At 40.0% G+C, this 24,331-nt stretch overlaps 2 protein-coding genes and 2 long non-coding RNA genes across 6 annotated transcripts; 3 read left to right on the top strand and 1 right to left on the bottom strand.

Moving 5' to 3' along the window:
- Positions 1–287: 287 nt before the first annotated feature.
- LOC148429675 (uncharacterized) lies at positions 288–2,208 on the top strand. Its single transcript, XM_088426017.1, has 2 exons — positions 288–521; positions 1,263–2,208. The coding sequence occupies exons 1-2, from the start codon at positions 367–369 to the stop codon at positions 1,513–1,515; spliced, it is 408 nt and encodes a 135-aa protein (XP_088282143.1). The 5' UTR covers positions 288–366; the 3' UTR covers positions 1,516–2,208.
- A 1,017-nt stretch (positions 2,209–3,225) lies between these two features.
- Positions 3,226–23,743, bottom strand: pgm5 (phosphoglucomutase 5). Of its 2 annotated transcripts, XM_088413819.1 has the most exons (11): positions 23,341–23,741; positions 20,731–20,893; positions 20,463–20,609; positions 18,339–18,464; positions 18,070–18,260; positions 16,740–16,894; positions 13,792–13,907; positions 10,961–11,096; positions 8,065–8,248; positions 5,051–5,188; positions 3,226–3,694 (listed from the first exon to the last, which is right to left on the bottom strand). In XM_088413819.1, the coding sequence occupies exons 1-11, from the start codon at positions 23,596–23,598 to the stop codon at positions 3,605–3,607; spliced, it is 1,704 nt and encodes a 567-aa protein (XP_088269945.1). In that variant the 5' UTR covers positions 23,599–23,741; the 3' UTR covers positions 3,226–3,604. The 2 variants fall into 2 exon arrangements, with proteins under 2 accessions (XP_088269945.1, XP_088269937.1); XM_088413811.1 differs by having other exon boundaries at positions 18,070–18,464; positions 23,341–23,743.
- Positions 4,982–11,347, top strand: LOC148429674 (uncharacterized). Its single transcript, XR_015865472.1, has 3 exons — positions 4,982–5,216; positions 10,759–10,818; positions 10,967–11,347. It is a non-coding gene; the product is annotated as an uncharacterized LOC148429674 (long non-coding RNA).
- LOC148429673 (uncharacterized) lies at positions 11,612–21,086 on the top strand. Of its 2 annotated transcripts, XR_015865469.1 has the most exons (4): positions 11,615–11,655; positions 13,472–13,542; positions 13,818–19,284; positions 19,381–21,086. It is a non-coding gene; the product is annotated as an uncharacterized LOC148429673 (long non-coding RNA). The 2 variants fall into 2 exon arrangements; XR_015865470.1 differs by lacking the exon at positions 13,472–13,542 and having other exon boundaries at positions 11,612–11,655.
- Positions 23,744–24,331: the final 588 nt, after the last annotated feature.

Genomic DNA, 24,331 nt, shown 5'->3' with positions numbered 1-24,331 from the left:
GAGCAGAGGCTCCGTTCAGCCAAAGCACTCTGCGGCTAACAGTACCCCCTGCTGGTAGAGCCTGCAATATCGTCCATCTAGGAGCTCTGTCGCGGGGCTGGTTGGGGGATGCAAATATTGTTCCCAATGCAAATGAGGAATGTGTCAATAAATAACCAAGGAGCATGAAACTCCGCAATTGGACCTTCATCCTGCTCGCACAGCATGACCACAACATACTGTACCTTCTAACACACTTGTTGCTTCTTGTTCCAGTTCTTTCGAGACATCATGTGGTCTAATCTCTGTAGGTTGACGTCCTGGATTGGATTTGCGTTACTCTGCTTGGCAGGCTATCTCTTGTTCTTGACGCTTGGACTCACAGACATGGCCCATTGGGTTCTGGCCTGCATCCTGATGTCGTGCGGCTTCCTGGCCATCTTCGTCGGCATCATCCGGACCATCTGCCGGCACGTGAAGTCTAAGGTGGGACAGAGAAGAAGGAGACGGCAGCAGAACATACAAGTGTATACAATCGAGAGGTCAGTCGCATGGAAGAACCAATTCAAAAGTATCTCAACTAAACCTTGGGCTCCTCTGCATCCCATAGCAAAGATAGGACATCTCAAAATGGCTAGGAACGAGATTTTGGTCAGAAACATTTTATTCCTATAATAGTGCGAGGTTTGACTTGTGCTTTCACATACTCTGTGGCATTATTGGAAAAATGCTGAAAGGACATAATAAAACCATTCTCGTAAACAATATTTAATTATTTAACTTTTGGAATGTAATAAAATACTGTAGATCAAATGCTAAAAAAGTTTTTACTTGTGTACATAACAATGCCAAGGCTATATAGAAAAAACACATTTTTGGCATTTAGCTACAAGTCCCTCCAAATGTATCTTCAATGACATTTCAGCAAGTTTGCCAGTCAAAAAAATTTACACCACATTGCAGCTCCACTCCATTTGGCATATTATACATAATTAGTTAAAAAAGATCCATAAAGGTTGAATTTGCAGTCTGTCCCTTTCGAAGTTGTTACAACATTTCCCGGATATGACATGCCCTCACCTCCATGTTCCGCTAGATAATTGTGATCGTTTTGAAGCAAAAATATAAAAAAACCTTAGGTATTGGTTCAGAACAGGTCAGCAGTGATAGTCAATTAATTTGCAGAGGTTTATCTTTAATAAATAATAAGAAAAGGATTACCAATTAGAAAAAAATCACACCTCTCTTTTTGACATGAATCTTGTATCCACCATGTTGCTTAGAAGACCCAGCTCCTTCCCTCCATCCTATGAAGATTCCCAGAGCTGCCACCGGTGTCCAGAGGCAGACTCCGAATGTGTTGAAGTGGTCCTGGATGGGGTTCAGGTGGCTCTGAGCCTGGCACCTCCACTTTACTGCCAGGAAGACACTCAAAGCCCGGACTGCACGTGGAGCTGTGAGCAGCCGCCGGCATACGAGGACTCTTCTTTGGCGATGAAGGGAGGGTGTCCCATAGAACGTGAGGATGAGGAGTAGACATTTTACGTGGAGGGATCGGAGATCAGCACGGATCTGATCGGATCACATGGATCCATGTGATCCAGCGTTGAGAGTCCAGTGATACATATACACATCCATTCAAGGGGACAAACACTGGATATGATCTCCCCCTCACACATGTTTGTGGGGCAATAAGTGTAGGTTTATGTGCCTGAAAGCATACAGGATTGAAAGCAAAACAAAAAAAAGAGATTTGACAAAAAGTAAATAGTGGCAACTGCCAACAATCCAACATAGTGATGGCAATGTGATGCTCTCTTTAGAATCTTGCTGTATTTAATGGAACAGTAAATTCTGCAGTGCACCAGATAGTCCAAAAGTGCTGATAATGCATTGCGTTACTCTCATTTTTGTGTGTGTAATATATTACACTACCACGTTACAGCAAAGACTAATGCATTACAGTAATTCCTTTTGTAATGCATTACAGTCATTACATTACTTTAGTAATGCCGTACTCCCCTGCATTGGCTGCCAAGGATGTTACAACCTGTTATTGAGTCCGGGCAGCAATTACTTTTTTACATAGGGCTGGCTATGTTTGGGTGCTGTTTGGTGCTGACCTTCCACAACAGTGTAAAAGTTCACTGCAAGAAAATACGCAGGCCAGATGTCAACCTTGTTGCTACAGTACTACGAGACTGCCACTTGGTCTTGAGGAAGGAAAACATGTACCCTATCATCATTGCTTTTCGCTGTATTTGTTCAACTTTTTGATTAAAAAAAATTTTTAATAATTATGTTTTGTTATGTAGAATATGTATTCATACTCTAATTAATAGTTTACACCTAAATAATTCATGAATGAATTCAAAATTTGTTATTTTTTCAGCTGGCGATTTGTTTCAAATGTATTCATTTTCTATTTTAATGGAGGGACTTTTTGTCTATATAATCTAATATGAATATTTACTATATTGGTTTAAGTGAATTAGCTTTCATTCCAATCTTTGACAAAAAAATATTTTTCAGTTATTGTAATACAAATTGTATTAAATAATAACATGTTCTGGCATGATTAATTATATAAACTATAAACCCATAGTAGCATTTACGTCGCATTGGTGGCTGATGGGCTTCCAAATTTCAACCCCCATGTAAATAAACAAATAAATAAATAATTGAAGAGGGCTATAGCACTGTTTTCACCTTATTTTGTGAAAGGTGAGCAAAAAAGGGGAAAAAAACAGTAGGAACAGCACATATTTCCTAATCATATGAACATATTTTTACTTCAACAATAGATAGTATATGTACATCATGCTTAAGAAAATAATGGGCATGAACATTAAATGTTTTGAAAAACAGTGATGATCTTTTGCTTCAGTGACGAAGTGAAACGGATCATGTTTTTGGTCAGCTATAACCCCTGACACCATGGAAGGGTTTGGACTCCGGCTGGTGCAATAAGGCGCAACAACAAGTAAAAGACATCCATATGGATATCCAGTGGCAAATCCTCATCTCGTCAATCACTGTGTTTATGACTTCCATTTCTCTGTGTTAGTTTCAGACCGTTTCAGAAAGATCAGTGTTTTTCCTCTTATCTTCATGCTGCAGCCCTGAATACCGCTAATCAAGAGTTTCCTTAACTGTGCATCTGGAGCCAAAATGGGCCAATTTTTAGCTGCTGCTGAACATACTTATTAGAATTCTCAATTCCAATGTTCACATAAAACTCAATCATTCGTATTTCATAAGGATTTATTAGCTGCAACGAATTGACTGCTTGACTTTACATTAAAGTGATTCATAGTGGCACATACAAACATGATTGGAGGGAATTCCAAAGTGTCTCAGCATGGAGATGGCTTAATGCTGTAATTCCTCATAGGTGCTAAACAACTCCATAAAACACAAATGCACATGCGCATTCATTAGGCCTGTTTGCACATTTTCAATCCATACATTAAAAACTCCCGGTTGCGAGTGATACATGATGATGGCCATTTAGACAACAGTGTGTTTTGGTTTTAATACGTATATATGTACAGGGAGGACAGTTTTCTAGGCACTTTCTGGCTGAACTAAAATGTGTATTTTTTTTTCCTTTTCTTCTTGCCACTCATGTGATCACATTTGGGCCACGGCGTCCCGTCCTCTCGTGGATGTTGGAGATCTTGAGCGCGATGGCAATGAGAGGACCCAGCACCACCTGAATTGAGTGACACACAGCTTGGGTTCAAATTTGCCACTCAATATGGGTGTTTCGATAAATCTCGACAGCTACTTCATGTGTCCATGACAAGAATTGATCGTTCTCTCACAAAACAGAAGAACGTAAAAAGATCAGAACTCTCCGTATGCGATGAATGACTCGGTAATGACCAACCACAGCTTAGTAATGTCACATGATCAAAGTCAGAAAACAGGTGAGCCATGACTGGTTGTTACCTGAGCCCTGAGTATTTGTGATGTCATTCACGGTTGACAGTTTCAACATGAGAATTCAAATAAGCAACACATCATATTGGACAATTTCCCATGCAAATGGTTACATTTTCATGACAAATTCTGAAAAATGGTGGTAAATTTTTGCAGGACCGATAAAATAACAGGGAATGACGAATCGAGCCGGCAAGCCTTGAGATAAAAAGCTGCATTACAGCATTAGTCCTATGTTACAATTTTGCATTGGATCTGCTACTTGTTTCTTATCTTTTCATGATTTGTTTTTTTTTCTTCATGCTTTTGCTATTCCATGTACTCAGTACTGTACTGCTTTCATTATACTCTGAAGGTGTACTCAAAGAAGAGGCTAATGCGTGAGCAGCTAGTCACGACATATAAGTGAAAAAGCAATTTAACTTCTTAACACTGGCTTGGTCTTTGCTTTGTGGTGAACCTGGATGTTTTTTGAATCCAAATTTTTTAATCCGAAGAATCAGTAAAGCATGAGGCGTTGCTGTGTTTTACTTTCTCTTTGTCTTTTTATGGTTGTGGAGTGAGGAAAGCAAGTTGGTATAACACAAGACAACATTAGTCCTTTTTTGATCATTATAAATGTCACAATTTTAGGAGGAAAAGAAGCTGAAATTTTAATATTGCTCGAACAAATGCATAAAAAGCTATTGTATGACATAAACACTGACAGGAAAATTTTGATGTACGTGTTGTTGCATTTTCACGATAATGGAGTCCTAATGTGAAAAATACATTTTGTTGAACTCACATATCCCTCACCACATTGTTTTTTTTTTGTTGTTGTTAAATAATCTCATTATTCTTTATTTTAGTTGTGATAAAATATACGGATCTCTTCTTAATATTATTTTTAATATTATTTAATATTATGGATGACGACCAGTAGCGATACCACTAATTCTTTTGACACAAAAAAATCCTAAAAAAACACAAAACAAAGAACGGCATAACTTAAAAGAGAGACATGCATTTCCTAATATAGCACACTTTCTTTAAAGTGCAAAAAAAATCATGTCAATGTTCTGTCTTTATGAAGGCAGTGTCACAAGTGACACACAAACAGTGAACGCATACAAAGTAGTCCTACCTGCGTCTCCCTGCTATGTCTTTCTGGGTCCCTCTCGAAGCTCTCTGCATAAATACGGATGACCGCGCCCATGCCGCCGCCGCTTCCGCTCATCCGAAAAACCAGACGGGATGCATCGCTGAAGACAATTCTCAAACCCTGGGAAAAATAGTGCATTGCTTTGAAGGTAAGGCTTGGGGGGGCAGTCTTAGCATTTCAGGGGAATGTTAAAAGGAATTGAATAATTGATTAAAAAAGAAAGCGAAGATTTTAATTATTTTTAATATTCCCTGTTTAGCAATTTATTAAAGTTAAATATAGCATAAGATAAAAAGGACGAAGATGTCATATTTTGCTTTGAAGTGGCAACGTCTTGCATCGTAAAGCAAGGTTCGCAAAGAAACATGGAGAAGAATTAGCTTTTATCTTATAGAGAAAAATCTAAAGTCAGATGAAAAATATTATTCAATATCCATCTTCCATCCATCCATCACTTTTCTATAGCGTTTGTTCCCATTGGTGTTGTGGGTGAGCTGTAGCCTATCACAGCTCAAGTGAGGATTGATTGCCTGCCAGCCTCAACAGAGCACATCCACAAATCTCTGAATCAGTTTTACACCTCCACTGTGCTTCAGGCACTGGATTACCGTATTTAGGGTAGAGCATATTTAATGTGCAACGGCAACAAATATCCACTAGATGTCAGTAATGGCATGCGAATATGACCAACCCTAGTTCCTTTCCATACCTCCTCTATCCTTCCCTCCCTTCCTCCGAAGAAGGAAGAAGGAATTCTATCTATCTTCCTTCCTCCAATCTTGCATTCCTCCCAGAATTTCAGAACGTCCTTCCTTTCTTTCCATCCTAAATAGGTTGTACCGTATATCTACAGTACTTTGTGACACACTATATGTAAATCAATGCAGTCTGTCTTGAATGAGTTTGTTCAGTTGGTCCAGTACTGATTGCTTTCATGCAGTTCGACAAACGTTTAAGAATCCTGAGAGAATACTAGCAGTCGCCATGGTGACTGGCATTGCCACAGGAGGGTCACGTAACAATTTCAACAATTTAAAGAAGCTTGGCATTTTTGTCTTGAAGTCCTGATTTCCATGGACGGTTCAAATAGAATCATTCATTGGTAGTTTTTGATTAATATCATCCAGGTGTCTAATGTTTTCGCCATATGATATCATTGAATTGTGCAGATGCACCTAATGAAGTGCTCAAGTGCTGTGGTCTGTGTCTCTAAACATGGAATGGTACAAGTTATACATTTGTGCCTGGTTCTGACGTTTGAATGGTCAACCGTAAAGCCGTGTGTCTTAGCATATGTACGTTTACACGTGTGCGTGTGTTCCTGTCTCCTGGGAGCTGAAGCGACAGCTGATATAATTCTGGCCCGGCAGGAATGTGTGCGACAATAACACAGACTGGGGGCAACCAGATCTGGAGGGTTTCCCTGTGAGCTTAAAGCCACAGTTTGGGGATGAAGAACCAAACTGTAACTATGGTAACACTCGGTTCATCCGCACTGGTTACTCTGTAAAAGTGACGCACAAAGTGTTGCGGTGTTGGTATGCATGTTCGCACCAACTGCAAACACAGCACAACACAAAGTACAGTGCATTTGTGTGTGCGTGTGCATGTGTGTCTCTTTGTGCGTCTGTTTATGGTTTAAAAGGGAAGATCCACCTTCATATCCAAACATGGATCTCCTCAGATGAAGCGGGGTGTGGGTGGTCTGTCTCCAAACACAATAATGATGATGTACTGAATGAATGTGAGCAGGATTACTATCAAGTCAAGTTTCATTTTTGTATGACTGAAATGATTGCACACTCGACCAATAAACCCTTTTTTTTAATTACCTGTACGTCGTAATAAAGCAAGCATTTATGTATACGAGTCAGTAAAATTGCAATCACATGTGGACACAAGGAAAAAAAATTCTGTTTGTTATTCAGTATAAACAAACGGGGGAAATTGTAAATAACCAGGTGATACAGAAAAACATCATCTAATGAAGCAGTTCTCAAACGGGGTATGAGTACCACTGGCAGCACATGAAAGCGCTTTGGGGTTATTTAGAACACTTTTTAATACCATGACAGGGACATTACATTTTTCTTTTTCAAATTAAGAGCAAATTCATTAGATCATGAAGCAACATATTTCTAAAGATTCATATTGGAATTCTTCTATGGCTCTTGTCCTTTTTAGTGTGAACTCAAGGATGAATTAGAACATTCATCATTCATCTCATTTGCCTTTGCCCAAACTAAAACACACTCCGGCTTGTTCGCCATGCTGCTGCTGAGCACATTCTAAATTTCTTCCTAGGGACGATTTATTCTACAATGAATCTACGCATGATTTTGGAAGAGGCATAAAATGGCACGGGGCCCCCAGCCAGAAGGAGACCCCAGAGTGCCAATAGATTTGACATAAATTTGTTTTGACAGAAACTATACATCATTCCGATTAGCGGTGTCAAAGTGCCATGCCAATTGAAGGTCTTCCCTACGGGGACAAGTTCACCCCTCATCCAGTGAGTGAGCGAGAGAGCGAGAGAGAGAGAGATAGAGAGAGAAAGGTAAAGAAGACGATGGTTACATTATGTATATAGGCTAGCTTCTGCTTTATGCTATGCAATGACAAAACGACAATTCATTGACTTTATGTTTTTACTGTAGTTTGTGGAGATTGACTAATCAACATGTTTATCTGTTGAAAGAAATGTAGTAGTGAACACTAATATTTGAAATGCAGTATTTTGTTTCAACAAATCATTTGAATAAAGCACAGGTAATGTTGATTGCATATTTAAGATGCGCATGTGCAATTTAAATATTAAACAATGTGCATACTACAGATGGTTGTCTGTTGTGCACCCCACTCCACATCCCAGAATCCCTTCTTGCTATACCACTAGATTTTGGAATGCGGGAAGAAGCTGGCGTATGCAGGGAAAGTCATGCAGGCATGGCAGGAACATGAGAGTTATTTTCTAATGTTACACACTTAGCACTCACCTGGTTTCTTGCAACTGTTCCGTCCACTGGGTCGATGTACTCAAAGTTATCAGCTCGCTCCACATTGTACATGTGATCTCCTACAGCAAATTTCTGACTGCTGAACGCTTTGTCCAGGATGACCGACTCCAGATCCCTCATCAGGTAGAAGGCAGAACGGGGCTCGAGGCCTTCGTAGTCAAACCTGACACAATCACATATCAGATATTTTCAACTTCAAATTGGACAAAAATTACATGCATTACAGTATCTCAGGCTTTCTGTCACTCTCCAAAACCTGCCTTAGGTTTGCCCTTATAATGTATGTGATTATATATACATTATATAATGTATATATAATGTATAATGCCATAATGCCATTAGGTTCATTCAGTACTCTTAATTGTCCACACAGTAGATGTGAATGCCCAATTGTCTATATTTGCCCTGGATAATTGGCTCCAGTTCATTTACAATCATAAGCCCCTAGGGTCATGACAGTTGTTTTGGTCTCATAACCGGAAAATGTCACAATATATATATATATATATATATATATATATACATATATATATATATATATATATATATATATATATATATATATGTGTATATATATATATATATGTATATATGTATATATATATATATATATATATATATATATATATATATATATATATATATATATATATATATATATATATATGTATATATATATATATATATATATATATGTATATATATATATACAGTCGGCCCCCGGCTTACGAGCACCCTGATTTACGAACATTTCGCCTTACGAGCGTGGATCAGGGAGATTTTAATCCTCCGCTTGCGAACAAACCTCTCGCCTTACGAGCATTCCGAATAATCCAGCCATTGAATTTGTTGTAATGTTCTCGCTTATCTGCGTCAACAAATTTAACAGTTGCGACATCGTGAACGCTATTGGTCTTACAACGTCACACTGACTGTCTCACTCACGGTGTCTAAATATAATTACCATTTAAGTGTAGTGTTTGTACAGCTAAAGAGAAAAACAGCCGACATGAAATTAAATGTGCCGATTGCAGGACAAAGAATTGTCATTGGTTTAAATGTGTGTTTTTTTAAAAATTAATTGTCAATACATTCCAACCGTTTAAAAAAAAAAGTGCGAATAATTATCAGCCAGTCAAGGAGACGCCAATATGCTATTGGTCGATTAAGGTCACCCGGTCTCACTCACGGAGATGCTATTGGCCGGCGTCACACGTCAATCACAGAAATGCCGATATGCTATTGGCCGAATGCCTTTATCTAGCTTGATGGGACAGGATGGAAGGAAGTAGAGAAAATGTGTGAAAAACGGAATGTTTTGAAGACTTTGCAAACTTTATCTGTTAGACATAGCTTCTAAAATTACTAGCAGCGGTAAAGGAAGAAATAAGAGGATGATGTTTTAGTATCTCCGTGATTTGCACCCTGACTGAAAGAGTTACTGTAACACTGTAAGACCAATAGCCTATTTGCGTTGCCGTGTTAACATTGAGCGTTAATCTCTGCATCCTTTTACGGGTGGAATTTCAGTGCTGTTTAATGGTCGTTCTACATAACTGCATGTCATGTTAGACGGCAACCTCCCAACATGCTTTGGGACAGCGCCCTTGTTGCAATACTGTGAGTTGAAACCAACAGTGAATTAATGTTCGAACAAGCATTAAGTACGGTGCCTAGTTAATATAACACACACACCCTCCCCTCCGCCTCCACTCAGCTCAATTCACGTCGGGAAAAACAGCTGACATGAAATTAAGTGTGCCGAATGCAGGACAAAGAATCGTCACAGGTTTAAATGTGTTTTAATCAATTAGATGTCAATACATTCCAACCGTTTAAAAAAACGTGCCAATAAGTATCAGTCAGTATCAGTCAGACGCCAATATGCTATTGGTCGATTAAGGTCACCTGGTCTCACTCACGGAGATGCTATTGGCCGGCATCACACGTCAATCACAGAAGTGCCGATATGCTATTGGCCGAACGCCTTTATCTAGCTTGATGGCACAGCTGGTTGGGATGGAAGGAAGTAGAGAAAACCCTGACTGAAAAAGTTACTGTGACACTGTAAGACCAATAGCATGTCTGGTTTATAGTGTTGACTTCTGCTTATCTCAGCTCAAGTCACATCTTTCCAAAGGTAAAAGTCGTTATTCCTTTGTATTTGTTATGTAATGAAACAGTACAGTAGATTATGTGACTCAATATTAATATATGTATACAGCGTGATGATCTTACCTAAGGCTTCTGCGCGCGTTGCACGCATTCACGAATTAAAATGGGTTTGGATTGCCCGCTATACGAGCAATCCGAGATACGAGCGTAGCCGCTGAACGGATTAAGTTCGTAACCCGGGGGCCCACTGTATATATATATATATATATATATATATATATATATATATATATATGTATATATATATATATATATATATATATATATATATATATATATATATATATATATATATATATACAGTTTTGCAATTAATTTATCCAACAGATGTGTTCCTTTTTTTAAACCAGAGTAACATCCAAAGTATTGGTGAGCGCACTACCTGAATAAGGCAACTCGAGCTGTGCAGGGGATAAGCAAAGTGTGGGAACATAAAAATCTGCAGCGGCAACTGTCACCAGGAACATTAACTCAACTTACTATATATGCTGCTCACAGGGGAATCGTTAAAATAAGAGCAACTGGTGAGGCGGACTGAAGAAGAAGGAGTGGACAAAGGTGAAGGCTGAGGAGTTATGTTTGGCTTCATCCATACAAGGGATGATGATTTGCTGTACAACAGACTCACTTGTGTGCTGCAAATGTGTGGTGAGTATTTCAGGGCGATAACTCCAAAGAAAAAAGGAGCTCTTGTGTTTACCTGCAGAAATAGTTGCGTCCAAACTTGGCCCAGTGCTCTCGGACGATCTGCTCTACGCTCCGCTTTTTAGCGGCCATGATAGACAGCCACATCAACACCGACCACAAACCATCTTTTTCACGAATGTGGTCTGAACCTGATGGAGAATAAATATTTAGGTTAGTTTAGTCTTAGCCTTCAGTTATAATTCTGAAATATGTTTCTCTTGATCATCTGTGCTTGCTTTCATCATGTTTAACAGCATTTTCATTGCTCAAAAATTGTGATTTAAGGGGGAGGGAGTTATTCTGTATGCAATTTTGGAATAATATTACAGTGCTATAAGAGAACCGGTATGCAGTACGGCGTGCCAGTACTTCTCCATTTTTGATTCAAGCATACTGGCCCTTTTACAAAATATCGGCACTTCACATGAGCTCACTTAGAGTGGTGCCTTCTCTTGTTACATGTTTCTCTTTGTGATACTCATACAACTCGGTGAATAATTCTGGTACCCCATATTCATAAAAATGATGATTAAAAAAGCAAGTTAATTAGCTGTCAAAGTAGGATACAGCACAGGTCTCTTCTGTCTGTTTGCATGTTCTGCCGTACCCATGTGGGCACGGCAGAACATGCAAACGCAAAAGGGCCTGGGCAAGCTGGAATTGAAACCCTGAAGAGAGAATCTTGACCAACGAGCCACCGTCATTCATGTTAGTCAGACTTAAAAAATATATTGTTCCTTCACTAGAGTTCTGCAGTCCCAAAGCAGCAGTTTAAAATGATAGAATGTGGCACCTTATTATCTAAGAGTTCACTAAATGTGGCCCAAACGTTCACACATGCATACGCTGAGTGAACACCCTTCATTTGGGATAGCTTAGGCTGCCTCACATGGACAGCTGCACAATTTCTGTTGTGAAGACGTTGACATTTTAACAAGAACCGATGCGTGAGCAACACTTCCCTAAAAGGGCGTGGAACAAAAAAGGGCCAAATGAAAGAAAGAGACGCATCTCTCTTACACTTGGCATAACACACGCTTGTTTCTCCTGAGCGGCTGTGCGGGACATCTGTTAGGAAAGTGACAGTCGCCAGTGTTTAATCCTAGTCTGTCTCCCTTTTGTCTGGGATCATATAATGCATCAGATCCTATTATCACATGACGACAACCTCTTCAAATCACTTTTCTGGTTGAAAAAAAAAAGTACCACAACATATGATAATAATTAAAGATATTTTAAAAGCTGCGATGACAGCGAGTTCGTAACGAGGGAATGTCGTGTACAGTTGAGATGATTTACTGCGAAGATCCCCTTTGAGCTTTTTGGCCTTAAAAGGATAGACAAGCTCCTCTGAGTGTGCCTTTCACTTCTCTCCTCCCAGCAGTCCCTTTTGCTCTTTACTTCACACTCGCAGACCCCTTCACTTTTCCTTGTATTGTTTTTGAGAAGGAGAGATGGAGGCAGGTAGACATAGCAAATGTGCTTGTGTGCCTCAGTGGGCCTCGCCTGCGTATTGCAGTCATTCAAAGAGAGCCCCGGTCTCCTTTTATAGCAGAAGAATGGGGGTTATTTACACATGCAGCCAGGGTTACAGTCACCACATTTATTAGGCGGCAGTCTTGATGCACTGGTACAACACAGAATGGCCGTGTGATAAAGAGATACAGAGAAGAGGCAAGTAGTTATTTTGAACTTTTATTTGGCCTCCTTAATCGGTATAAACACATTTTTTTCCGAGGCAAGAGTTTTGGGATATGCCATAATAATCATACTAAAGCAAAACACACATCTTCCCAGCCAAAATAATCAATACTAGGAAATGTTAAATGCTAAATCTGTCCTCATGACAACTTAGGAGCAAATTGTGTGAACGTATAGGAATATGTGTTGCATTCAAATGGACTACTTGTGGCAACTGCACTTGTGCCCATGCAAAAATTCTACATCCTTCCAAAATATTGGTGATTGCTATCACAATGAATGGCACAAATATGCTGTTCCACTTTTGGACGAAGCATGTTGGGGTGTGTGCTACGAGTAGTATATTCATGAAATCATCGATCATGAAAAGTCAACTTTTTGGAGCTTTTACCAATGCTACAATGTTGATTTCTCACCCTAAACAAAGTGTTATTTTCCTTCATTGATGAATTGCTAAGCATTCCTTGCTTATTAGGCATTCTCATAACGGCTCCGCCCAAGCAGGTAAAAATGACTTGAACAAAGCTTATCACGACAGAAAAGTAAATACATGCCGACCTTATCCACGTCTTTAAATGTCGTTTTAGTTCCACAGTTGAGGGGGTTAGAACTTGCACCGAGTTGGCCAAGTAAACAGCAACGTTTCATTTATTAGTTACAACATTTCTCAGTAGAAAATGCCGACGTGGTGGAAATACGGGAACAGGATTTTGTTTTATGTTAGTTTACGTGAATATTATTCTAATGACAAAGATTAAATGAGGGGAATAAAAAAACATAGCAAAATATTTTACAGTAATCATAAAAATATGTCCATTTTTAGATCACCGTGAGGCGTTTGAGAACAGATTTGTGTCTTTTATGATTACAACAGAGACACACTCCAAAATACAGGTGATTTGTAATACACTTCACAAACATTCTCCCACAAAACTGCTACATTTGGATATAGAAGCTACAAATGTGGGGTTTCAAGTAACCAAGAAATGATGTTGGTTTTCAACTACTTCACTTTATTACTACTGAATGAATTGGTAATAATTCTCATGATTCAGTTAGATACAATTGTCTTATGAGAGCCATACGTAAGTTATACCTTGTTTTTTTCTGGAGTAAAAAAATGATGATGATGAGATGCAGTACCTGTCCCAAAACTTTCTTCCCCGCAGAGAGAACAACGGCCGGAGTCCATCAGGTTCCCAAAGTACCTCCAACCAGTAGGAGTCTCATACAGTGCCAGTTTCATGACTTTGGCTACCCTAAAAAGATTGAAAAAGAAACACATGATTTAGCCATAATAATTTTGAAGCACACATGATGTCACTTTTGAAGCAAACAGCAACCCTTGCTATTAAAACTGGTACAGTGAACTTTGAAATAGTGCAAAGCAAATGTTTCATGACAAGCCAACAGTCTTCCTCTTTATTAAGGCAAAGTCAGTTGGTGAACCTTTTAGCGAGCCACAGAGAGGAGATGAGCACTTCCGTGCATGTAATCCTGTATTGTATATTAAATACTGTACTTAACTTCCAATTAGTGGCCCATTTATTTTTTTAATATTCTGTGGACAGCTTTTTTTTATTCAAACACATTTTGCCTCGTTTTGGTTAGCAACAGAGCTCAAATGTAATCAGATCTTATTTTTTAAATCTGTGTGTGTGAACAATAGTTTCCACCAACTGGTATCTACAGTACCAAAGGGAAGTGATTATTTCAAGTTACTGCAACATAACAGAATGCAGGATAAACGTGCACGAGTCAAATACAACTTGAGATCCACCAAACTCCATCAAGGCTGAACAACTATGTATAATTGAATTTAAAATTTAAGATAAAAAAAAATGACATTGTTTCACTCAAAAGTCTTGGAGGGAATGGTGCTTATCACTGGGGGGTTGGTGGGGCTTTCTGGGGAACAAGCAGACTACAACGGTTACAAGTTGTACGAGCCTGTACCCGAATTCAATATAACAGAAATCTTGCACTTTCATTAAAATCGCATTGTAATCTTTGAAGCCAGTTCTTCCATACAAATTGTTTCAAGGATCCTCAAAGGACTGCTTATGGGGGTAAAATAGAAAGCAGTGTCATGTGTCATTAACATACATTGTCAAGTTACTTTCAGGAGTGTAAAAAAGAGGACCAAAACACTCTCACAGCGGGATCACCCTCGGCTTTTGAGAAACAGTATATTGGTGGATATACAGAGGATATCCATCAATCTATAATCATGCCATACACAAAAAGCCCCCAAATTGCTTATTGCAGATGCTTACACGAGGCTGGGCCAAATGACCAAATAAGAGTAAATCGACGTTATCTTCGGGGACATGTGAACTGGAATGGAAAGCCTGACATTCCGCACAGAAAAAACATTTCTCCCATGAGGTTTTGAGTCTCTAAACAGTATGTTTACATCAACACGAGCACAAAAAACCAAGTTACTAACAAAACTGCCAACTGCTCAGTACATCCAGAGCAATAACAAGTGGCGAGCTTATGAAATATTATCAGCTTTTGGCCCTGACTTCATATTTTGCCAAACATAGCATCCAGTGACCTGTCTTCACTGACCTGAGATCAGTTGAGATTTAAAAGCTTTGGTTTGGCATTTTGACAAAAACATGTTGGAGCTTTACTTGGACTTGAAATGGGAGTTCTTCCTTAACCTGTACCCGGAAGCATATTGTTCAATAGTTAAGGGAAAGAACTCAAGTTGAAGTTTATAAGTAGTTTGTTATCGTGTCAAAAGGCTTTTTTTTTAAAGTGGGTAATAGATTGGAGTTGGTAGAGTTAGAGTTTCAGTTTTAAACCTTGATTTACAGAGGTGGGAAATTCAGGTCCCTGCCACAGTTTGGCATGAGCTTCTCCTCAACCCGGTTCATTTTGCATGGCAGTTGAGGCTAACCAGCCATGGTTAAAGCCTAACTGTAGCAGGATTTTCACTTTCTGGAGCTGAGTTTCCTACATTTGTTGACTTACGAGGGGAAAGATGATTAGATGAGTATTTTATCTTCTTCATTTTGTGACTGTAGTGCGACTGTGCGACATATACTGTTACTCCGGCGTGACATGATAGAGGGTGCCCCTATTTTTTGGAATGATATTCAGGTGTTGTAAGTTCCGTGCATGGTCGTGGAATTAATTAATGTGGGAATCAAGGGTGTATTGTTAAAGAAAACATTGCAACATTTGAAGATACATACCTGCTGTATTATACTCTGCAGTCTTCAATTTGCTGCAGTGCTATGTTTTCATGCTATTCTCAGTCTTAGGGTTTGTGTTGATTTAAATGTTATCAGCATTAAATGGTCATCGAAAACTTAATTTTGGGCCAAAACAAGACCCAACCGAGTAATTGTTATTTGTCACGTTGGCAGACATCCTTGATTTTCTGCTTCGAAATAGTATCATGTATAGGAAACTGGGAAAACAATGCTGGATTGAAGACACCAGTCAGTAGTAAGACACTGTAACAAACAATAACATTCCTACTTCTCGTCAAGGGGCTATTGGCCATGGTAGCGATGCAAATATTGCCCAAGAGGAGACTATGTAAAGTTACAGCAAAGTGGAGAGTGAAGTATAACACTGCATGGTCCAGAATGAACAGGGCTCATCTAACTTAAACACATGGGTTTATTTTTGACTTTCCTACTCGAGTGTCCTCAAACGACCCGCAAATTTGCACTGGATCTTCACGGCCATTAAGAGGGCATCAAATAACATACAAAGAGTGTATATATGTGTGACAAACTATACAAAGTAGAGTTTTGGTCAGCTCATTGTGGTAAATGGAACACTAGGATGCTCCTCATTCCCCATCTACTTTTATGGAGCAATTTTAATGGCTCTAACTTTAGCGATGGCACCCATTCACTAAATGCCCCCTGCTCCACTCTTGCTTCACATAACACACCATATTTATAGGCTATGAGTAAAAGTGTGTATTGTATGTATGCATGTGTGTGAGGGAGGGAAGAGAGGGGTTGACATGATCAGAAATTCATAGTAAGATCATTCGTCCTCCCAAAAACATCAGAGTAGCATTCACGAAGCAAAGTGTGGGTATGCGTGCATGTGCGTCATACCTGTCGAGCGCAGTGCTAGTGGGCATACTCCTGGCGAAGCCTTTGACTCCCAGCTGCCGGAAGTGGGGCACGGAGGTTAGGTTGGCGGCCATGATGGCGACAGAGTCTGAGGGGTTCACAAAAAAGGCGTTCTCCCCGAGGATCATGTAGCGGTCCTAAGAAAAAAAAAAAACAATCCAAAAGACAATGTATGTATGCGATGGTGTATTTAAGATGTACTCAATGTTGCATTGACTGTGGACTGATTGGGCTAAGAGCATAAATTTGAGCATGTGCCAATTCATAACATCTTACAAACATCCTCGCTAATCACTGTGTAAAGGTTTTCAACCTGATGGGAGCTCAAATGACATACATAACTCCTCTGATGATAAAATCATGTATTCGGGAAATGGTGTCCATGATAAACAGTAATGATGACAAATGGATGACTTGTTGGAAAATTTGAGCTACTTATTGAGTTTTTATAGCTTCAGGCTCAGTAACTCTGTTGCCTTTTCCCAGCTATTCACTAGTCTTTTAAGAAATCATGAACCTCTAGTCATCTCTACTGGTAATGCAACCTTCATGTTTGTTCAAGCATCTTCAAAACATATTTTGATATACATCCAATGTGGCTCTTGACCGCTCATTTCTTTTTATTTTCACATTTTTCATATTTAACACAGATATTCCAGAATTATGTGTCTGTGTGTCTCATGACAACAAATATATTCTACAAACACTCTTCACTGGCATCTATCATTGGTAAATCAAAGATTTATTTTAAAATATTTGGTGAAGAAGAGCATAATCTATCCTTCCAGGCATTCAACATTATTTTTCATCATATTATGGTGTTGCAACTTTGGGCTTGTCACATCACTAGTCACCATTTTGCTTGCAATTGTTGGGCACAAATCTGCACAAAAGACAACAGTCTGGAACACTACATGACACATATACACAATGTAAAAATGGTAATAGGTCAACACAAATGTTACTTTTTTTTCAAAAGTGATGAGATTTTAAGTAAAATTATGAGCTGATCCAAATAAAACTGACCAACATATAAAGAAGCTGTATAGACCCTTGAGACTTACAAGTGGAAAAACCTAAACTACTGTATAAACTTCTTCTTCATGATGCAGTTTGTAAGGTGCTGCCGTTTTAGCACAAGCAAGAAAGTCTTTCAAAACCACTTTGTTCCTAAAGGGGTGACATAATGTCGGTGCAGTGCCAAACAATTGTGATAGTACCTGCTATCTTTCCACTCAGCTTATCACTCTCTATACTGGAAATGCTAGCCATTAGCATTTAGCATCTTAGCCAACCCAATGGAGGATCTCACCCCGTCTGCATCAAAGGCAGCGCCCAAGCCAAAGTCGCCTCCTTTCATGGCATCCACCAATGAAGAGGCATATGTCAGGTTTGGTTCAGGGGGCTGGCCCCCAAAGTCCTCCATAGGGACACAGTTGATGGCAGAGTTAGCGGGTGCCCCGAGTTCATCGCATAGGATTCTACGAACATAAGGGCCCATCACTGTAACAGCAAAGGAGATGCCATTAACACTTGCAAAAGTCTCAGTTGGCTTTCGCCACATGATAATGATATTCTCACCTCCATTCATTGCATCAATACGTATCTTAAGCTGCTCCGGTCCTGTCAGAAGGCTTTTGATAGCGCTGAAGTCAAAAATGTTTCGCAGAAGTTGAAGGTATACCTCCACAGAGTCCACTATCTCCACTAGAAACAAACTCAAGTTTTACACAGGGGAATACACGGTCATGTGGCACAATGTAAATACACATATGGCTTATCATGTTTATGTAAAATATGTAAAACTACAAACTTATGTTAGTTAACAAATTTTATTTTATACTTAATTTCACAATAATAAATTCACTATAATTGAATTCATTGGAACTAATACATTATGTAATTAAATGCATTTTAAATGTAAAATTATTTTCACTAACATTGTTGTTCATGTTATTGCTAATGAGATAAATTGGATGAATTGAATAATATGGGTCAAGAATGAATAAATATGGCATTGTGAATAGTGCCAATTTTCGTCATTTTTGTGGTCTGCCAACCTCATTTCTGTTCCTGTTAGAAGTGATTGTGTCCACCTGTCCTTGTTAACCTGCTTCCCATGTGTAGGCTAATCAGCTCCCCGTTCAAATTGTTTCTTGTCCAGGTGCTCCTTGTTTCGTTAGTTTTGGATATATTTAGCTTCTAATTTCCTTTGGGTTCTTGTCGGGTCATTGTCAAAGTGTTTTTGATATCGAAGTGTTGTTGTCAAGGTCTCTATCAGTTCCTGGTCATCGCTTTGAGTGTTTTGGTTGCCAGTTTATTCGTTTTTTGTTGGTTACTTTGTATGCTGATTTATTCCTTGTGTGTTTTTTTTTCATCTGCACATTCAATTATTTTTGAGCGCACCTTGCCTCCGGCCTCCATGTCCAGAGAGAGTGACCCAACCAAAAGAGGACCCAACAAGAAGCTCTCAGCAGCAAACTACTGTAGATGCCCTAAGCCTGCTGACCATCACAGTTCCCCCCGAGTAAGCCCTCTGTTGTGTTCCTCTACATTTCTTTCTCCTGCTTCCTTTGTTAGTCCTCCCGATCTCCCTTATCCAATCATTCTACCTCTTTGCCAGTTGCAGTCTAGCAGCCATCTCAGTCTTCGCCACTCGGTGTCAAGCAGCCACCTCCGCTTCAAGTCAAGGTCCAGCAGCCGGCATTCAGAGGCCACTTCCGTCTTCGCTAGTTGGGATCCAGCAGCCGCTTCTGTCTTCACTAGTCGGGGTCCAGCAGTTGCCTCTGTCTTCGATAGTTGGAGTACAGTGGCTGCCTCTGTCTTGGATAGTCGGGCTCCAGCGTCCGCCTCCGTCTTCACCTGTCAGGGTCCAGTGGCCACCTCCATCTACGCCGGTAGAAGTCAGCGGCCGTCTCCGTCTATGCCAGTTGACGTCCAGTGGCCGCCTCTATCTTCGCCTGTCAATGCCCAGCGGCAGCCTCTGCTCAGTATCCAGTGTCATCGCACGTCCCTCTGGAATCGCCGGGTGTCCTCCGTCTGGCCCCGGATGCCCTCCTAGCCCCCCCCCCCCCCCCCCCCCCGGCATCTTGCCTGGCGCCCAGGACATCCTTCTGACTCACCTTATCGGGCACCTCTTATCTGGCGCCTGAGGCACACCCCTGGACTGTATCCGTAGATTGGGCCTCATTTACGGAGCTAAAAATGTAAGGTCTTGAAAGAATATGTGTATTTTCATACATATTTTTCTTTTTTAATAAATGCAACATATTTTCCAAGACCCCGGTGATTTAAATCCGATTTGAGACAAATAAAAGAATGGAGTGGGCTGTATATGGCCTGTGGGCTACGATCTAGAGACACCTTACATTTAAAAGGCAGGATGGGCAATTAAAAAAAAATAAAATGAGCAATATCACTGTATTTATGGTTTTTAAGAACACAAAAACACTCATTTTCATTGAGTGTGCGCCTTTGGCTTTAAAAATGCTTATAATAATTGACGTAAATTGGCCAATGACTGCATTAACAAAGATTGCAATGACAGTTGTTATGTTGGGTTTTAAAATTTGGAGGGGGTTTGCGAAGGTGGGAGATGAAGCGAAACGCATCTCATGGTGTATGTAAATGATTAATATATGTTTACTTAGATATTGGAAACCCAAACATGCTTGTTTTAAGGTCCAGAGATAGTGACAAGTGTACCTCGAAAAGGTTTGAACTTATTCTCAAGGTCAAAGTCTTGTCGTCCCAGTCTGGAGAGATCAATGCGGAGATCAGGACAGATGGCGTACTCCTCCAGTGTGCGGCTCACCTGGTGGATCCTCTCCATCACCGTGTCTGGAGATGGACCTGTCCCATAAAAAAAAAAAAAAAAACAAGAAGCAAATGTGCTTTTAAAAAAACTTAAGTCCAAAGGAGGTTGCTCGACTGCCAATATTCTTTGGGTTAGGGTTAGGGTTAGGATCCTCACCTCCGTTAGCCACGTTAAATTTGACACCGAAATCTCCTCCGGGACCTCCAGGGTTGTGACTGGCTGTGAGGATGATCCCGCCGATGGCTTTGATCTTCCTGATGATGCAGGAGACAGCAGGAGTGGACAAGAGACCATTGTGGCCAATGACCAGGCGACCAATCTGCACAACACAAGCAGAGTTCCCACATGGATAATTCCCGCAAACAGTGGAGCGTTTTACTATGTGGTGCATCAACCACCTTAGAACAGATATTGAGGCGGAATTGATACTTCTGAATAGCTAAGGCCCAATGAGAGGCTAGCTACTCTCGAGATCAATGGTTTCTACTCAATTAATTGAATGTAAGGCTATGTGAAACACTTTGGACAGCATATGGTATCAATAAAGCACTATAAAGAAGTAATCTGTTTACCATTTGATTAAATTTATTTTTTTTATTTGTTTGTCAATCATATGTCTTCATTTCGGAAAAGTACAATGAGTAGCTATTCCATCCATCCTGAAGTCATTTGTTACAAAGCAAATTAGGATTTAAGAGGGTACATCCAAGCTCTAGTCACCCTTTACTAAAACGGTAGCTTTTCTTCATGTCAGTGACCACTGGAGCTGAAAAGAACTGTCCATAGACAAGTCGCTTTGAAAAACCAAATCTCTGTGCCAAGTAGCGCCTAAATAACATAACAGAGGGAGTCACACTCTCTATTTACAGTATATTTGTCTGCTGCTTATAACGGGTAACGGCATCAGCATCCCATAATAATTGTGTCTTCACCAGAGAGGCATTTATGCTCCTTAGTGTGGGTATGTTAAAGGATAATATGCGGCACTGTGTAGGGACCATCTTAAGTCTTGTCCACTCTAGAGCCCGGCCCAAAAGAGAGAGAGGCGGAGAGGAACAAACATATGACCGGAAAATAGAACAGGATGGATGGGAGCGCTGATAAGACTGACACTCAAAGACGTTTGGCTCCAAAAGAAAATCAGATTCCCTTCAGATGTTCCCTTGGAGGTGCTCCAAAGCAATTATGAAGATGTCAGAGCGGAGCCGTGGGGATTTTCTCTTTCACTTCCAGCTTTCATTCTTTGGAAAGCTGTCAAGTTTCCTCATGTTAACACAAATAATTACTTAATCGGATCCTTTCTGTGTGTCATTGTAGCAGCCGCAATGGTGACAGCCGAGTTGGATTAATAAACAGACTTGGGATACCCGTTTTGACTTTGCTCTAATTTAAATGCTGATGTACCTTAACTTGTGAGTGACTCTACTTGGGTTTTTTCAATACAAGCTGTCACTTTTTATTTATTCATTTATTTTTTCTAACCTGGTGCCTGGTTCTTTTTACCCATTGCAAGACGGCGATACCAAATTTCACAACAAAAATAAAACCAAACAGTGTTGCTTCAAACTGACCCTCTCAAATTAGACCTTGTCAAAATCGAAACATAAAACTATGGCAAATAACATGTTTTGGACTTAACCAAACCACATAACTATGCCTGATAAACATGTTTTATCATAATACTAACAATTAAAAACTAAAAAAAAAAAAAAAAAAACACTTTAAGATGGGCTAACAAAATTTGCATCAACAGTACGTTGTGAAACTGAAGTATCGCCTTCACATAGTGAATATTGTACAAGAATGAGAGTTCTGTATGTAGTTTGGCAAGCGGGTTGAGGAGATGCCATTTTGGCACATTTATTGAAAATGACCACACGGTACTGCATTATCAATCTAGTGTAATAACTACAAGTTTATATATCAGAATATTAGTTGTCCTTTAGTTATTGTCTTGCAAAGTTAAAAATAAAAATGTTAATTGGCAGCAGGGGCGATTCTAGGGTCTGAGCTTTATTGGTGCTGAGCTCCCAGCCAGACAAGCTCATTTGAACTCTTTTGTATGTGTTAACATATTGTCATTTGTACCTACAAAGCACATTGTAGTCACAGACATCCAGTCGTTTAGCTTTTCATTAGCACCCTGGCACAGATAGATAGCTAACTTTTCTCCTTCCAATTCAAACAGAGGAGAGTGATGCTGTCTCCAGCTGCCTGAAATGTTTCCTGACTACAAAAAAGACAGCTAACTCTTACCCAAGAAAATAAACAGTGAGCTATATTGGCAAAAATGACTGTTAATGGTAGCAGTGTTGATAAGGTACTGTGTGGCAGAATGTAAGAAATGTTCCACGTATTGGTTTCATCCATACATAAATACTTACACTGCAACTGTGTGGTCTGTTTAATGATGTTGCAAAACAGCATATTTATCTGCGTAAAAAGGGTGTTCATAAAATTAAAAAGAGTTTGGATTGGGATTAGGTGGAACAAACCATTTTTGAGTAAGGGATCATTGCTGTAATATTGTTGAGAAAATATTCTGTTAAAACACATTTCTGTAAGCTATTACATCGCTCTACTTTGTTAAAAAAAAATGAAATAATGTCAGATAGTAAAAAATATCTGATAATTCCTTAAATTTGAGTGGCGCTGGGATTCGGCTGAGTGTGAGCACTTCCACAAAAGAGCTAGAAACGCCTATGATTTGACATTTTCGAATTAGAAATCGGGTCGGATTCCAAAAACCAGCCCGGCCACACTCACCCCATTGGCGGCCGCCATCTGAACGATCACCTCGATGGCCGCACGGCTCAGGTAGCGTCCGTCGCCGCCCACTACCATGGTACAGCCCTGGCGGTCCCGGAGATCAATAGAGGACAGGACGCTCTGGATATAGTTCTGCAGGTAGTTCTTCCTCCCCTCGAAGACGGCCGTCTTCCTGCGGAGACCATTGGTACCGGGCCGCTGGTCATCGAAGGGGGTGGTTTGGACCGTCACCACCGGGATGGGGCTCGTCTCCATCGTTTAGCCGTAGAGGGTCCAACAACAACAAAAAACTACCAAGAGGCGGCTTGCTTTTTGGAGAGGGCTCTGGTCGTCCTCACCAGAGAGCTGCTACATCCTTCGGAACACACAGTCACTGTGACAGCTCCCTTCTCTTCCTAATAAGCATGAACAACTGACACGCGGGGGGACTGGGAGGGTCCAGAGCACAAATAAAAATAGACTCTGACTGATGGCATTCGACAGTTGGGAGTGTACCAAAGAATATACAGTGGCCTGTAAAAACAATGTTTGTTTAGTTAAATACTATATTCTATACTTTTATACAAGTGCATATTTGTGATAATAAGCCTGATTTTTTACATATTGTGTTTGATCATGTCTCACATCTTAAATCTCTTAAACGTACCTTTGAAAATGAACTTTGATATTAACACGTAACCGAATACTTTGTTTAATTTAATGACCGCCCCCCAAAAAGCTGTGGAAAAATCAGTTGTTTAATTGCGACATCTTGTGGAAAAATGGGGAAAATGCAACACGACCCAAACTGCAACGTTCGTTAGGATCCGTGTTAGACATTTTTAAATAAAGGCAGAGTGGTACGATGAATGGATCGAAACGGTGGCCTTAATGATGAATGGACGGATGGATGGATGGATGGATGGATGGATGGATGGATGGATGGATGGATGGATGGATGGGTGAGTCATTCCCCATCCATGCTGAGTATGAGCGGTGTACACGTTAG

Source organism: Hippichthys cyanospilos, chromosome 1, assembly GCF_059441005.1.
Source record: "Hippichthys cyanospilos isolate Australia breed blue-spotted pipefish chromosome 1, RoL_Hcya_1.0, whole genome shotgun sequence".
Taxonomy (NCBI): Eukaryota; Metazoa; Chordata; class Actinopteri; order Syngnathiformes; family Syngnathidae; genus Hippichthys; species Hippichthys cyanospilos.
This window is presented reverse-complemented; position numbering and strand designations above follow the sequence as displayed.